Below are 15,438 nucleotides of genomic sequence, written 5' to 3'. Positions count from 1 at the left end.
GTGTAAAACATGTCCCACTGTCTTGTCTGTGTGACTGTCATTAGACAAGTTAGCTCTTTAAAAAGAGAATTTTTGAGCATAGGGATGCTTTATGTCTGGACTTGACTTGGCTGAGCTGTTATATTTCTGAATGTGCCTGTATAATTGGAAAGGTAATTTGACTGTACAAGTTATTATCAATACTTAAGATTAAAAAAATAGTTTTAAAACTATAGTCTCCCATCCATTCTTTTGTTAATTTAGCAGATTGATTTACATTGGTACTTGTTAGAATGATTTCTGATTGTCAGATTAAGATTTCAGAAGTTTTCTTTTCTTGTCTTTTGCCCCAATGATTAAGTCATGGAAAGTCGTGATCCAAGTACAAATGTTATCCTGCTGGAGGACACTGCAGCTGTCTTAGGGGTGGTGATAGCAGCTACGTGCATGGGCCTCACCTCTATAACAGGCAAGTGGTTCTTAAACAACACAGGATTTTTCTTCTACTACCTAATTCTCTAAAATATGAGGAGTTGGTCGTATCATTGATTAATTTTAAGCCAGTGGATTATTATATAATCCATACTAATTTTTTATTTGCATATTTGTGTGAAACTGGCTATCATCATGTTTAGTGGAATAATCTGGTTCAGGCAAATACTGCCTGTTTTCTGTCATCTGTAGAATCTAGGTATGTGTGTATGTGTGTGCATGTGTGTGTGCATGTGTGTGTGTGTGCATGAGTGTGTGTGTGTGCATGCATGTGTGCGTGTGTGCATGCGTGTGTGTGTGTGCATGTGTGCGTGTATGTGTGCATGCATGTGTGCGCGCGCGCGTGTGTGTGTGTGTGTGTGTGTGTGTGTGTGTGTGTGTGTGTTTGTTGAAAGTAGGAAGAGCACCATTAGAAAAGAGGAAGAGCTATTAAGGAAGCAGGAGGAAGGAAAAGCAGGTGATAGAGCTCACATGACGTAAGGCAGCAGGAAATCTGCTCAGAGGGAAGGAGGGACCAGCAGGCAGGCTAGGAGGCTGGATAAGGAGTGGTGCACAACATGTGTATGAAAAACCTGTCACTTCGTAACCTAACTTTAGAGCTTAATGGTAAAACATTGGGTCAGTGAGCGTGTGCAGATGTTTCTGCGTTAGATTTTTATCTCCAGATGAGAAATAAAGAAGGCATTGGTAGATTCTCATAAGCCTTGGTAGCAGTGCGTCAAAGTTGTGGCCTTTCTGATCCATGTCACTTTACCTGTGACAGTGTGGCTGATGCTAACTGGTTAATGTCATAGGCCGTCAGGGGTCACGACAAGGGTCGCGGTTATTCAAGTCTCTGCCGCCTTCACAGCCTGGATTCTTCAGGCTTTTCCCTGCTCGGTTTGGCAGTTGGTTAAGTCTGTTGAGGGCCAGAAGGTTAATTGGGACAGGAGACTCATTTTGTTTTCTAAAGTGAGAGCCATTTGAGTGTTGACTCAGCCTGTGAGGTCGGGCTCTTCTAGGGCTCAACTTCACTGACCTGTTCAGCAAGTATCAGCCGATGCCGAATTCTCTCTTTCAAGATGGGGTTACACTATGTAGCCCTGGTAAGCCTGGCTCTGTAGACCAGGCTGGCCTTGAACCCAGAAGAGATCTGTCTGCCTCTGCCTCTGCTTCTGCCTCTGCCTCCCAAGATGAAAGGCTACAGTGCTGCTTCTGTTTAAAGTTAAATAAGCGCCATTGAGCTACCTCAGCAGCTAAGGACACTCGGGGCCCAGGCTGATGACTTGACTTTGTTGTCTGGGACCTACATAGTGGAAGAGAAGGAGCAGGTCCCCCAGTAGTCCCCTGAGTGCCATACACATGCTGTGGTGTGCATGCACGGGCACACGTGCCAGCACTAACATGGTTTTGTTTTAAGGAAGGATTTTCCTTGAGACAGAGTCTTACTGTGTAGCCCTAGTTGGCCTAGAACTTCCCCAGCTTGCCTCAGCCTCACAGAGCTCTCCCACCCTCTTCTCCTTGGTGCTGAGGGTAAAGGCGCACACCACCATGCCCAGCTGCTCTTGTAGAGTAGTAAAACTATTAGCACTCATTAAAGAAGTGACCCAAGGAACCAGGAGGGAGTTTCCAATATCTGGGTTGTTCACTCTCTAAGGCTCACTGAAGTAATAGGAAATGTTGAGGTTTCTCCTTGATTCCTGTAGGCAATCCGTTGTATGACAGCCTGGGCTCCTTGGGTGTGGGCACCTTACTAGGTGTGGTCTCGGCTTTCCTCATCTACACGAACACAGAAGCACTCCTGGGGCGATCCATACAGCCAGAGCAGGTGCAGCGGCTTACTGAACTCCTGGAGAGCGACCCGTCAGTAAGGTGAGCCGGGGCTGGTGCTGTGCTTTGGGTGGTTCATAAAGACACAGTGAACTGGTACTCAGGGGAAGAAAAGTGTCTCTTGAAACCCCTTGTAAGATTTGTACACACAAGTCTTCACCCTGTGTACCCCGTGGATAAGTCATAGATGCTGTAATGAGATAAATGTAGTTGACTTGCCTTTTAAAGCTTCCAAAACCATGGGCCAAAAATAAATCTTTCCTCCTCAAAATTGTTATCTTTGATATTTGGCTATAGTGATGAAAAAATTAATAAATACAATTATTCTGTTCAAATTTTAAAATAGGAAGCTCTTGAGTCTGTTCTGTGGTTTGATTTCAGTCTGTTTCTGTTGCTGTAACAGGACAGCAGAGAGCAGGAGTTTGTAAAGAGCAAAGGCTTGTGTAGCTCCCCCCTCTGAAAGCGGAAGTTGACATTCCAGCAGGAGTCCATGCAGCTGGAACTCAGGGTGGAAGTAGGATGCGTATAGACAGAGCGATGGAGGCAGGAGGCCCTGCTTCCAAGCAGCGGGTCCTGGAGCTGAAGTCCTAAGGACAAGAGCTCACTGTCCTCCAGAGGCGGCCCCAGGCTTCTCCTGAGGACTCCACAGCAGCCCACTCGGAAGGCCACCTTCCGCTGTAGTGAGCAGTTACACAGCAGCACGACTGAAACCCTGGAAGTTTTGAAATGTCCTGTATGCTGTTAAGTCTGAGATTGCCACTTGGAGGCCACCACTCACACATGCAATTGACAGGAGTGTTTTATTTCATGAAAGAAAGGATCCTGTGTGCAGGGGTCAGCCACCTTACAAAATGGCGACCCTGGGTGTCGGCTTGCAGGCCTTTTTATGGGTAAAGAGGGGATTTCAGCAAGAGTTAGGTGATCTAAGACCTGACTGGTGGGCAACAAGGCAGCGACATGGGTCGGGTTTTGATTGGCCCGGACCCAGGAGGCCAGGCTTGGGGTAAGATCTCTCCACGCTTTTCCTGTTGTCTCCTAGCCGCCCTTTTCTCTGACTGGCTGCCCTCGAATGAGGGATTTTCCCTGGGACTGATGGTGACTCCTCAGGTCAGGCCTAGGTCAGGCTTGCTCCTATAATGGACACCAAACTCAAAATGGAGTAAAAAACTCTCCTTTCATATGCTTGAATTAGTAAAACATTAGTAATTATTTGACTTACACTCTAAAATCTCCACTTAAATTTACAAGGTAGTTACATTATAATTTTAAGTTAAATATTAAAACCAGTGCTAGTCTTAGTTATTTCATGTGAAATAAGCCCTACTAATACTCTGTCTTTGTAATACTAACTTTATAGAGTGAGATGGGAAGTCTGTTTTGTGGAGAGCATATGAAGATATTTATTTCTTTTTTGAATTTCATTTAATTTTTACATGTGTGTGTTGGGTGTGCGCATATACCAGTGTTTTCCATGAGTGACTAGTGCCCATGGAGGTGAGAAGGCATCAGTGCCCTGACACTGGAGTTACAGATGATTGTGAGTCGGCATGTGGGTGCTGGGAACTGAACCCAGATCCTCTGGAAGAGTAGCCGTCTCTCCAGCCCAACAGTAATTTCTTTTAAAAGTCTTTGATGACATTTATCAATGAAGCCATCTGGACATGAGCTTTTCTATATTGAATCGGTTTGGGGCTTTTTTTTTTTTTTTTTCTTGAGACAGGGTTTCTCTATGTAGCCTTGGCTGTTCTGGACTCACTTTGTAGACCAGGCTGGCCTCGAACTCACAGCGATACACCTGCTCCTCCCGAGTGCTAGGATTAAAGGCGTGTGCCACCACGGCCAGGCTTTTTGTTTGTTTGGAGGTTTTGCTGTTGTTATGCTTTTTATAAATACCCTTAGGTGTTATCTTCTCTTACAGATTTTTTTCCCCATGTTCCAAACCTTGAGCCTTGCACCTGCTGGTCAAGTCTGTCATATGGTGTTTTTTACTGGGCTGTGTTAGAAGTTTGTGTAGTTCTGAAAATCTTCCTATTACATATATAATATGTGGGGGGGGTTGCACACAATTTCTTTGAAATGTTTTTTCTTAAGGTTGGCAGCAATGTCACATCTTTTGTTTTTGATTGTATTAGCTTAAGTCTCCAACTTCTCACACACACACACACACACACACACACAATGTAAAAGTAATAAATACTTGTCAATTTTGTTTTCAAACAATTGTATTTTGGCTTAATTGACTTTTTCTGTTTTCTCATCTCCCTCCTCATTAATTTCTTCTTTAATCATTATTGTTATCTTCCTTCTGGTTGCTTTGGGTTTAGTTTGCGCTATTTCCAGTGTCTTTAGGCAGGCTTGGGGTAAGTTTTTGAATTGGTTTGTTACCTTTTTAATGCAGACACCTTCTCTACACCAGGCATTGTTCTCCTGCAGCATCTTGTCTCCTCTGAAAGCACTTTCTCATTTTGCTTGTTTAAAATTTTTGTTCTTAATTAACATATAATGATTGTATGGACTTATGGACCATAGAATAGCATCTCACTAAATATTTGTAGTATGTAATGGTCAGATCCGGGAGTAGAGACACTCATTGCCTCAAACGTCGAACCCTTCATTGGGAACATTTGAAATCCCAAAGTAGCATTTTTGAACTATACAAGTACTTATTGCCACTTCTGAGTGAATGCTGGAAGCGGCCGGGCGGCGGTGGTGGCTCACACCTTTAATCCCAGCACTCAGGAGGCAGAGACAGGTGGATCGCTGTGAGTTGGGGGCCAGCCTGGTCTACGAAGCGAGTCCAGGACAGCCAAGGCTACACAGAGAAACTCTGTCTCAACCAAAAACAAAACACACACACAAAAAAGTAAGAATGCTGGGAGCTAACTCCACCCCCCACCCCCCCACCCCCCCGCACCCCCCTTCCTCTAGTGGTTTATCGTGGCCTCTCTCCATCCTCCCCCCTCCCCAGCCTGTGCTAGTTCCTCTTCTTCCCCCACTGCCAGGAAATCAGTACTTTTAGCTCCACACATGGGTGAGAACATGGAGTGTTTGTCTTTCCATGTCCAGCTTATTTTACTTAACATGATCTCCAGTTCACTCACAATCTCAGTGAGGATTTTGTTCTTTTCACTGCATAATAATATATATTTGTTTATATATACTACTATTTCTGTATTCATTTACTTATAAATTTCTAGATTGCTTTTCATTTCTTCATATTGTAATCATCATGAAAGTACAGTTGTCCGTCCAACATACAAATTTCCCTTTTGGGGTGTGTGCGTGCTGCTCGTGTGTACGGCGTGCATGCGTGCGTGCATGCGTGCGTGCATGTTTAGAGGCATGTCAGTTTCTAAATATTTGCAACTTTCTCAACTTTCTTTCTGTTGCTAATCAATCAGTTTCCTGCCTCGCAGTAGTCAGAACATACACTTCCTTTTCCCCTATCCTTTAAGCTGCTGAGGCTGCCACCTCACCACGCACAGATCTGTCTGGGTTGGAACTCCATGTGCACTTGAAAGAGCTGCTGAGCAGGAGTGTTGTATAGATGCTCGTACGGCTTGCTGGTTTATAGCCTTAAGGACTTTCAGTCTTCTCTCGATCATTTCGCTTTCTTCCGGAAGGAGGCTTTTTGAAGTCTTCAGCGGTTATTTACTTACTTGTTTCTACTTTATTTCTGTCCATTTTTTATTTTGGTGCAATTTTGCAGCATTCTAATTAAAAGCTAGTAAAAGAGCTTTTTTAAAAAATGATTTTATGTGCATTGGTGTTCTGCCTTCATGTATGTCTGTGTGAGGGTGTCAGATCCTTTGGAGCTGGAGCCACAGGCAGTGGTTAGCTGCCATGTGGGTGCTGGGAATTGATCCAGGGTCCTCTGGAAGAGCAGCCAGTGCTCCTAACCCCTACGCCATCGCTCCAGCCGTAAAAGAACTCTTAAGATAAAGAGTAGTCAGTGTGGGTTGTCGGCAAGAATGAAGATATGTGGGTTACATCATTGGAAACCATCAGGGTTAGGAATCAAAGCTCATTAAGGGTTTTTTTTTTCTTTTTTTAAAAAACTTTTTAAAAATTACTTTATTCATGTTACATCTCAATTGTTATCCCATCCCTTGTTTTCTCCCATTCACCTCCCCTCCCCTTCACCCTATTCCCGCCCCCATGTCTGTGACTGAGGGGGACCTCCTCCCTCTCTATATGCTCATAGGGTATCAAGTCTCTTCTTGGTAGCCTGCTATCCTTCCTCTGAGTGCCACCAGGCCTCCCCATCCAGGGGACGTGGTCAACTATGGGGCCCCAGAGTTCGTGTGAAAGTCAGACCCTACTCTACACTCTGCTGTGGAGAATGTCCTGTCCATTGGCTAGATCTGGGTAGGGGTTCGAGTTTACTGCATGTATTGTCCTTGGCTGGTGCCATAGTTTGAGCAGAGCCTGTTGGCCCAGATCTGCCCATCATAATGTTCTTCTTGTAGGTTTCTTGGACCCTCTGGATCCTTCTATTTCCCCATTCTCCCATACTTCTCTCACTTAGAGTCCCAATAGGATGTCCTCACATCTATCCCACTTTCCTGGTAAGTGAAGACTTTCATGGGACATGCCCCTTGGGCTAGTGTTCAATTATTAGTGAGTATATACCATTTGAGTCTTTCTGCCTCTGGCTTAACTCACTCATTATGATCCTTTCTAGTTCTGGGTTTTGTTTTGTTTTGTTTTCTTAACAGTAAAGTAGTACCTCTTGCAGTATTACATCTGTCTCAAAGCTTAGCAGTGTAGGCGACATTTATTGTCTGACAGTAGCTGTGGTCAGGGATTCGGGCCCTGCTTGTACAGCTCTCCGCTTCCGTCTTTCTCACAGACTGTAGTCAAGGTGCTGATTGACTTGTGCCTGGGAGAGGAGCCACTGGCTAAACTGTCTGATGTTGGCAGGGTTAGATCCTTTGTCACATGAGCCTTTCCAACATGGCAGTGTACTTAGTCAAAGAGTGCAAGCTGATGGGCACTCGGGATTGAATGTGAACAATAAGAAAAGTAACAGGCAACCTGCCTGATAAGGGAAATGACGTTTCATCTCTTGCCTGGATCTGTTCTCTTGGCTAGAAGTGGGTCACATTTGAGGAGAGGTGATCACACAGGATACAGGAGGCATTGAGCAGCAAGACGTCTCAGACGCTGCATGATAAGAAAAGCATTCTATCTGCAGTTAGTTACAAGGACGTAAGGTCCAGCTACCTCAGAGTAGATTTAGCCAGCACCTAAGTATTAAAGAAAGACATGTCACAGCGCTTGTGAGGACAGAGAGCAAACAAATGAGTAGATGACAGGCTTTATGTTTAGCTTGCATATCTGTAACTTTATAGCCATTGAGTCATTTATTCTCTATCATCTCAGAGAGTTGATAACACTTCTTTCTGTGGATTAGAAGTCATGGACTCTCCAGGCTTGGTAGTGCACGCCTCTAATCCCAGCACTCGGGAGGCAGAGGCAGGCGGACCTCTGAGTTCAAGGCCAGCCTGGTCTACAAAGTGAGTCCAGAGCAGCCAAGGCTACACAGAGAAACCCTGTCTAACAAATAATAATAATAATAATAATAATAATAATAATAAGAAGAAGAAGAAGAAGAAGAAGAAGAAGAAGAAGAAGAAGAAGAAGAAGAAGTAGTAGTAGTAGTAGTAGTAGTAGTAGTAGTAGTAGTAGTAGTAGTAGTAGTAGTAGTAGTAGTAGTAGTCGTCGTCGTCGTCATGGACTCAGTTAGTTGCTTAAGATCATTCAGAAATTAGAATTCAGTGTTCTGATAGCACAGAGTCTTTCTTACGGTGGCATTCTAACACTACTCTGTTTTTGGACACAGGCTTTATTTCTTATATATTCTATGTAGAAAATAGATTGGACTGATGGCCGGTAGGCGCCTTCTCCAGTTCCCCAGGGAAGGTTTGCTCCTTCGGTTAGAGTTGGAGGAAACCCCAGCAGTTGGTGCCTCTTCTGCCTTCCTTTTGGGAGGCAGAGGGGCAGTGTGGAGCTGTGGTCTGCCTGAGCACTAGCTGAGCGACCTTGAGAAGAATGTCTCTAAGTGCAGATGCTTCCTGTGTTTTGTCCTGATTGGAGCCATTAACAGTCGCTCCAGGACTGCCTGAAGACCCTGCCTGCTAGCCAGCGCACAAGCCACTAGTGCACTTGTGGTGTGGCTCGCTTGCACTGCTGTGCACTGGCCCTGTTTTGAACCTCATCATCACAGAAAAGAAAAAAGGCAGGGGGGAAAGTGTGATTTACACACTCAAATATTGTTATCAACAAAAATTTTGGTTTTTTAAATGTTGGGAAATTGCTAAGTGTATAGATTATGGGAAGGTTTATAAGATTAACTTGATAATAGTTTAGAGAAGCACTTTAAAATTAATAATTTTTAATATACAATCTTTATAATTCACTTATATAATTTATTACAAAAACAGTATTATGCTTATCATTCTGTGTGACATTATGCACTGAAACCAGGACATAGAGTTGGCCTTAGACAGTGGTGAGCTTGGCAGTAGGTGCTCTGCAGTGTTGCTGGGGAGGCTGGGACTCTCTGCCGTGAGCGTATGGCTGCCGTGCACTCAGACTTACATGCGTTGTTATTCACCGCAGGGCAATTCATGATGTGAAAGCCACAGATCTGGGATTAGGAAAAGTCAGATTTAAGGCTGAAGTGGATTTTGATGGACGAGTTGTTACACGGTCATATTTGGAAAAGCAAGATTTTGACCACATGCTGCAAGTAAGTTTATGTATTGGTAATTTTCTTCTGTGGCCCCAGTTTAAAGTCACTTTTTTCCTCACGGTCTTAGAGTTACTTGACCTATGAACTTTTTAGTTTCCAAGTCTGATAGAGAACTTTGTGTTTATAATGGGTCAGAGGAGGCAGCTAAAAGTTCAGACTGAGTCATTAAGTTGTTAGTATTTGTTACATAAATTGACTCAGCATCCCTGTATGGCAACAAAATAACACTTAGATTCTACCTTACAAGCAACCTTAAACAGCAGACCAGTCCGCTTGTCTGAGATTTCAGAACCGTAGGTATGATGTCACATGAATGTCATCTTTGACTCCAGATCCATGCTTTCTTACTAAGAACACAACAGTACACCCACCCGCTTCATTGTTTTATTTTCTGTGGGTTAAGTTACCAGAATCCAAAAACGGTAAGTAGAAAATTCTAGAGATAAGGACAAACTTTAAACTGCCTTCTGAACAGTTGTTAGTTGCCAGGACATGAATTACGCTTCCCCAACACCTCCAGCCTGCATGTGCTGCCTGAGCTGAGCTGGTGGGGGAGGGGAGAGGCATGCTCACAAATCTTGCAGTGCAGGTATAGTATCTCAGTATAGTATCTTATTGTTGGATATGTGCTTAGTTAATTGATTCAACTTTATCCTAGGTATATATTTTTGTATATGAAAAAAATATGAGGGCTAGAGAGATGGCTCAGAAGTTAAGAGCACTGTCTGCTCTTCCAGAGGTTGTGAGTTCAATTCCCAGCAACCACATGGTGGCTCACAACCATCTATAAGGAAATCTGATGCCTTCCTCTGGCCTGCGGGCATACACACAAGCAAACACTGTATATGTAATAAATAAATCTTCTTTTAAAAAATGAGGCTGGAGAGATGGCTTAGCAGTTAAGAGCGTTGTCTGCTCTTTTAGAGGATCCAGGTTCAGTTCCCAGCACCCACATGGCAGCTCACACTGTCTACCTTCAGTTCTAGGGAACCTGACACCCTCACACAGATACACCTACAAGCAAAACCCCAATACATATAAAATTAAATTAATTAAAAATAAAAGAGATTTAGGGTCTCCACTATGTGATTTTAGCAACCTCTAGATTCTAGGACAAAACCTCAAAAATAGAAAGGTAATGTGGTAGTTTAAAGACATTTTATAGAAGCCAACAGTAAACAGAACAAATGTTACTACTTGGTTTTGTCAGATCTTAACATTTGCTATGCAGGTTGAGTATCCTCATACAAAATAGAAATGTTTCCGATTTCACTTAAAAAAAAAATATATATATATACATATATATATATTTGCATACATTGAGTGTTCTTAATCCAAAAGTCAAAAGGCCTGGTGTTTGGCCTTGCTGTTAATCATTGTTTCTTAGCTGGAGACATGGTCTGGTGTGGCTGGACTCCTGAACCTTCCGTTCCTTTCCTGTGGTGCTGCGTTGCACAGGTGCCACCATGCCTGGCATGTGTACTGGCGACTGAGCACAGGGCGTCGTGCAGACACCCTGCCACTGAGCTACAATGTCGATTTGAGTGTTGTGTCAGTGCTCACAGGGTTGTAGACTTCAGAACATTTGGGTTTTCAGATTAGGGGTATGTTTAAGATCTTAAAAGAAATCATGACAAAGACAGTTTTATTTTTTGCTAAATCTCACTTTTGTCCCCAGAGTTAACTAATGTGCTGAATTTGATACCTGTCATTTCCATTCGCGTTCTAGACTGCATGTTTTTAGCATGATACATTTCGAATGTTCCACAGTGTATGGTATAAATGTATAATATATAAATGTAAATGGTTTTATATTGTGTGACTGTACGGCTGCATAACAGTATGTCTGAGATTCCTTGTTAGTTTACATGGTTTGGGATCATTTACTGTCACTGCTGTTACATTCTGTGAATATGATATGATACAATTTGCATATCCTGTTTCTAGATGAAGATTTATATTGTTTCAACGTTAAGCTGTTAGAAGCAATGCCAGGTGTCGTAGCTCTTGAAAGCCTGAGGCAGAAGGATCACAATTTTGAGGCATCCTGAGCTGCATAGTAAGATCCTGTCTCAGAAAGAAAGAAAAAGAACTGATGCCTGGTTGTGTTTCATACGCGTGACCTAGGTCACGTGTGGGAGTCTCCTCGGGGTAGACATGGATAGCTAAGCTGAAGGGGATGAAAACTGCCCAATGTACACTCTTCTGCTTCCATAGACGGAGCCGAACTAACCTCCAGAGTATGCCCATTTTTTTCTCACATTCAGGATAGAAGTTTTTATTGTGTCTTTTTGTTTGTTTGTTTGTTTGTTTCCAAGACAGAGTTTCTCTGTGTAGCTTTGTCTGTTCTGAACTTGCTTTGTAGACCAGGCTGGCTTTGAACTCACAGAGATCCACCTGCCTCTGCCTCCCTGAGTGCTGGGTGAATTAATTAATTAACTAATTAATTAATTATTTTTAGGGTATTTGTTTTTGTTTGTTTTGTTTTGTTTTGTTTTTTAGGTTTTTCAAGACAGGGTTTCTCTGGGTATTCTTGGCTGTCCTGGAGTCACTTTGTAGACCAGGCTGGCCTCGAACTCTTAGCGATCAGCCTGCCTCCCAAATGCTAGGATTAAAGGCGTGCGCCACTACGCCTGGCCTTTTTTTTTTTTTTTTTCCTTTTCTTTTCTCTTTTCTCTTTTTTTCCTTAAAGACAAAGGTCTCACTCTGTAGGGCTGGCTGGTCTGGTACTAGCTATGTGGACTAGGATAGCCTCCAACTCAGAGAGGTCCTAGGCATGCCCTCTACACCCAGAGACCTTGGGTCCTCTAACGTCCTGTGTTACCTCCAGAGCTGGGACCCCCCCCCTAGACTGTGTCCAGCTCTTCTATGCTGTTTATCTTGTGGTTAAAAGAAAAAAACCTTTTATCACTTTATCGTAAAAACATTTTTTTTCTAAAACTTTTGTGACTTAGTCTACTTTGAATTGCTTACTTACTAGACTGAAGCAGAAGTGCGCTGTTTTTATTGTCATGGGAGGTCGTCATTGTCCTGACAGGACTTGGTGAGCAGTCTCTGTCTTTACCGTCATTCTGCAGGCTCACTGGGCATGGCGTTCTTCCGGATTTGTTAAGAAGCAGGTGATTCACTGCCTTGCCGTAAAGATTGCACGTCTCATTAAACTTAGTGGTGCTACAAATTATGCAGATACCACTGTAAGTTTACAGTTCTGTTTTTCTGCTTTCATTTTCTTTATAGGAAATTCAAGAAGTGAAGACTCCTGAACAGTTAGAAGCCTTTATGCTTAAACATGGAGAAAACATTATCGATACTCTCGGAGCTGAAGTGGACAGGCTGGAGAAGGAGCTGAAAGTAAGAGCTATTTGCCAAAAAAAAATTGTCCTCTGATACCAACAGCTGTATTTGGAGTCTTTATTCCGTGTAGACACCATGCTAACTGTGTATGTGTGTACTCTCTTTTACCCCATAAACACTTTGTAGGCAGATTTCATGGATTCATGAACTTAAGTAACTCAGTCAGTGAAATGGTTTAAATCTCTTGTTCATCCCCAAATTCGGTTTTTTAATCACTGTTTTTCCTGCTTGTCATCTAAGGTAGTAAAAAGTAGTTTGTCTTTAAATAGAGAGTATTTTGACACAAGGTGATGGTGGTGCACGCCTTTAATCCCAGCACTCAGGAGGGAGGGGTGGGCAGGTCTCTGTGAGTTCGAGGCCAGCCTGGTCTGTAGACTGAGTTCACAGACATCCAGGGCTACACAGAGAAACCCTGCCTCAAAATAAGTAAATAATAAATAAAAGAAAAAATCTTGAAGAAAATAAAAAGAAACCATATTTTAGTCAAAAAAAATTTAAAAACTAATGTGATGGTGTGTTTATAGTACTAAACATACCTTCACTTTAGTCTGCACTTTTTTCTGTTAAGTTGGAAGTAATTGTCCCTTACTAGCTGTGCTTACTAGTAGTATTGCTTCATATATATTTTTAAAGACTTATTTTCACTGTACGTGTATGGGTGTTTTGCCTATCTGTGTGTATAATTATGTACCACATGTGGAAAGTATCTGCAGAGGCCAGAAAAAAGGGCACTGGATTCTTTGGATCCATTGGATCCTTGTAAGTTACCATGTGGCTTCTTGGAACTGATCCTGGGTCCCCTGTAAGAGCAGCAAGTGTTCTTAACTACTGAGCCATCTCTCCAGTCACCTACCTCACATATTTTTTTCAAAAACCTTTTAGTGTGAAGGATTAGACGCCAGTGGCTAGGTTAAAGATAGCTAGATTCAGCCACCGTATAAGTCCTCTGAGAAACTCCACCTAGCAGGGGTTCAGGACAGATACTGGACTTGCAGCTGGACCCTGGGCAGAGAGCTGAGAGTTGTATGAAGAGTGCGGCCAGGGCGGGGAGGGGGCGGGGTACCCAGAGGGATCAGGAGCTGCACAGGGAGACCGCCAAGGCCAGTGCGTCTGGACCCAGGGGCTGCGCAGACTATGCACCAACCAAGGGCAATGCATGCAGAGAACCTAGAGCCCTGTGCAGAAGTAGCGGATGGACAGCTCCTGCTCCACGTGTGAGAAGGGGGAGAAAGGGGACGCTTCTGACACGAACTCTGGTGCCTGCGGTTTGATCACTGCCCCTTGGTGGGGCGGCCTTGCGGGGATGCAGGCTACCCTGGTGAGACCTGATAGACGGTGAGGAAGGAGGCCTCTCCCTCATCAGAGGTCTAGAGGAGGGGAATAGGGTGAAAGAGGGAGGGCAGGTGGGAATGGGAAGGTAAGGGCGAGGGGATAACAATCAGAATGTAATGTGAATAAATTATAAGACATAAACATTATTTTCTTATGCATAAATCCTACTTGTTAGTATAACAAATATTTTTAGTTGCTGCAGTCTAGAGATGAGGAAGAATTGACAAGACCAAAAAGAAAAGAAAAAAAAAGGGTTTTATTTAGCTGTGAATAATGAAGAAATATTTTCCTTTCCAGAAACGCAATCCTGAAGTTCGGCACGTAGATCTAGAGATACTGTAGTGGTGATGAAGGAGCCACGTGGGCGTGGAGACGTGGTCCTCCCCACTGAAGGGGACTCAGTGCCGTCCAGAGCCACGCTTCCCAGCACGGATGGGCTGTTGCGGGCTGAGCAGTTGAACAGGCCACAGAACTAAAACTCCTTTCTTCTAATCATGTCTCCGTGCTTCTGTAGGGACACTGGCTGCTTAGATCACCCACAGTTTCTCATTTCAGCCAGTCTGTATTGAGCCGTGAAATCATGTTTCTTTCCTTAACACGGTAACACAGTGTGTCCCCGTGGTGTAACTTAGGCTACACTGAAGATTGGAGTCCACAGAGTTGGAGTTGTGAGTGTTCTGGCTAAACCTTGTTGTGTGGTTTTGAAACGGTCACTGTTTTGAGGTCCGTCTTTCCTGCCCAGTTGGGGAAGTGTTCTGTAGACTGTGACTGCGGCCTGAACACTCGGAGGCATGCTCCCTGACGCTCATTCCAGAGATGGCGCAGTTACTCAGTGGACTGAAGACACTTCAGACCTTCTAGACCATAGTAATTGCCATTTTGTAAAATTTCTTCTTTCTCCTTTTTTCCTTATTTGGTTTAATTTTTGTAATGTTAAAGACATAATCCTAGGTGTGTGACTTTTTGTAAACTGGCTTCTGTGCCATAGTGTTTATTTACTGGGAAATAATACATCTGTAAATGTTTTAACATTCTGTAAAATGGACTAGAAATATTTATAATTTTATAGGCCCAATAGCATTTTGTTTTTAATTTATTTAAAAGCAGGCACTACTTATGTAAATCTGAACTGTGGGATACCTTTTCCTTTGATAGAGAAGTAAATCTCTTACACTGAAACTTGTGTTGTGGTTTTGTGTGTGATCAGAGCCAACAGTGTGTCTGATCGAGTACAGTTCAAGTGAGCATTTAGCATAGCGTATTGGCTGTACATATTATGTAAGCAAATAACTCTGATGGCTGTAAGGTCCCAAGGGAAAACCATTCAGTTTAGTAACTCAGCGCAGAGCTGCAGCCGTCTCTGCCCAAACAGCTCGTGAGGTGTGTGGGAGCAGTGAGTGTCCTCGCTCACCCTTGTGAGCTTGGGTTTCCAGGCTGAGATGGAAGTTTATGAATTACAGAAAACTGTAATGTGGAAACAAAAAATAAATCTCTGATTAAAGGATTTGTTGTGGTAGTTTTTGATCCGGAAATGACACCTGGTGGAAAGTTGTGAGAACTAATAATGTGCTTGTGTGGCCATGGAGGGTCGCGCTAGTTATCCTTTTGTTTTTGTATTTGAGATACGGGTCAAGCTGGCCTGGAACTCACTACATAGAGCCTGGGCTCTCTGGAAATGCAGAACTGGGCCGAGTGGGATGGCTCACTGGGTGCTT

The 15,438-nt window shown here is 43.4% G+C and overlaps 1 protein-coding gene across 3 annotated transcripts in view; it reads left to right on the top strand.

The window, feature by feature from the left end:
* SLC30A9 (solute carrier family 30 member 9) overlaps positions 1-15,227 on the top strand; it is a 51,944-nt gene extending 36,717 nt beyond the window's left edge. For all 3 annotated transcript variants that reach the window (XM_084799088.1, XM_084799089.1, XM_084799087.1), the window contains 5 exons: positions 341-448; positions 2,157-2,322; positions 8,905-9,034; positions 12,275-12,388; positions 14,021-15,227. In XM_084799088.1, the coding sequence (XP_084655214.1) occupies positions 341-448; positions 2,157-2,322; positions 8,905-9,034; positions 12,275-12,388; positions 14,021-14,065 (563 nt within the window). In that variant the 3' untranslated portion in view covers positions 14,066-15,227. The remainder of the gene's footprint in view (positions 1-340; positions 449-2,156; positions 2,323-8,904; positions 9,035-12,274; positions 12,389-14,020) is intronic.
* Positions 15,228-15,438: the final 211 nt, after the last annotated feature.

Source organism: Acomys minous (assembly GCF_964271855.1).
Source record: "Acomys minous genome assembly, chromosome: 10".
NCBI classification, from domain to species: domain Eukaryota; kingdom Metazoa; phylum Chordata; class Mammalia; order Rodentia; family Muridae; genus Acomys; species Acomys minous.
This window is presented reverse-complemented; position numbering and strand designations above follow the sequence as displayed.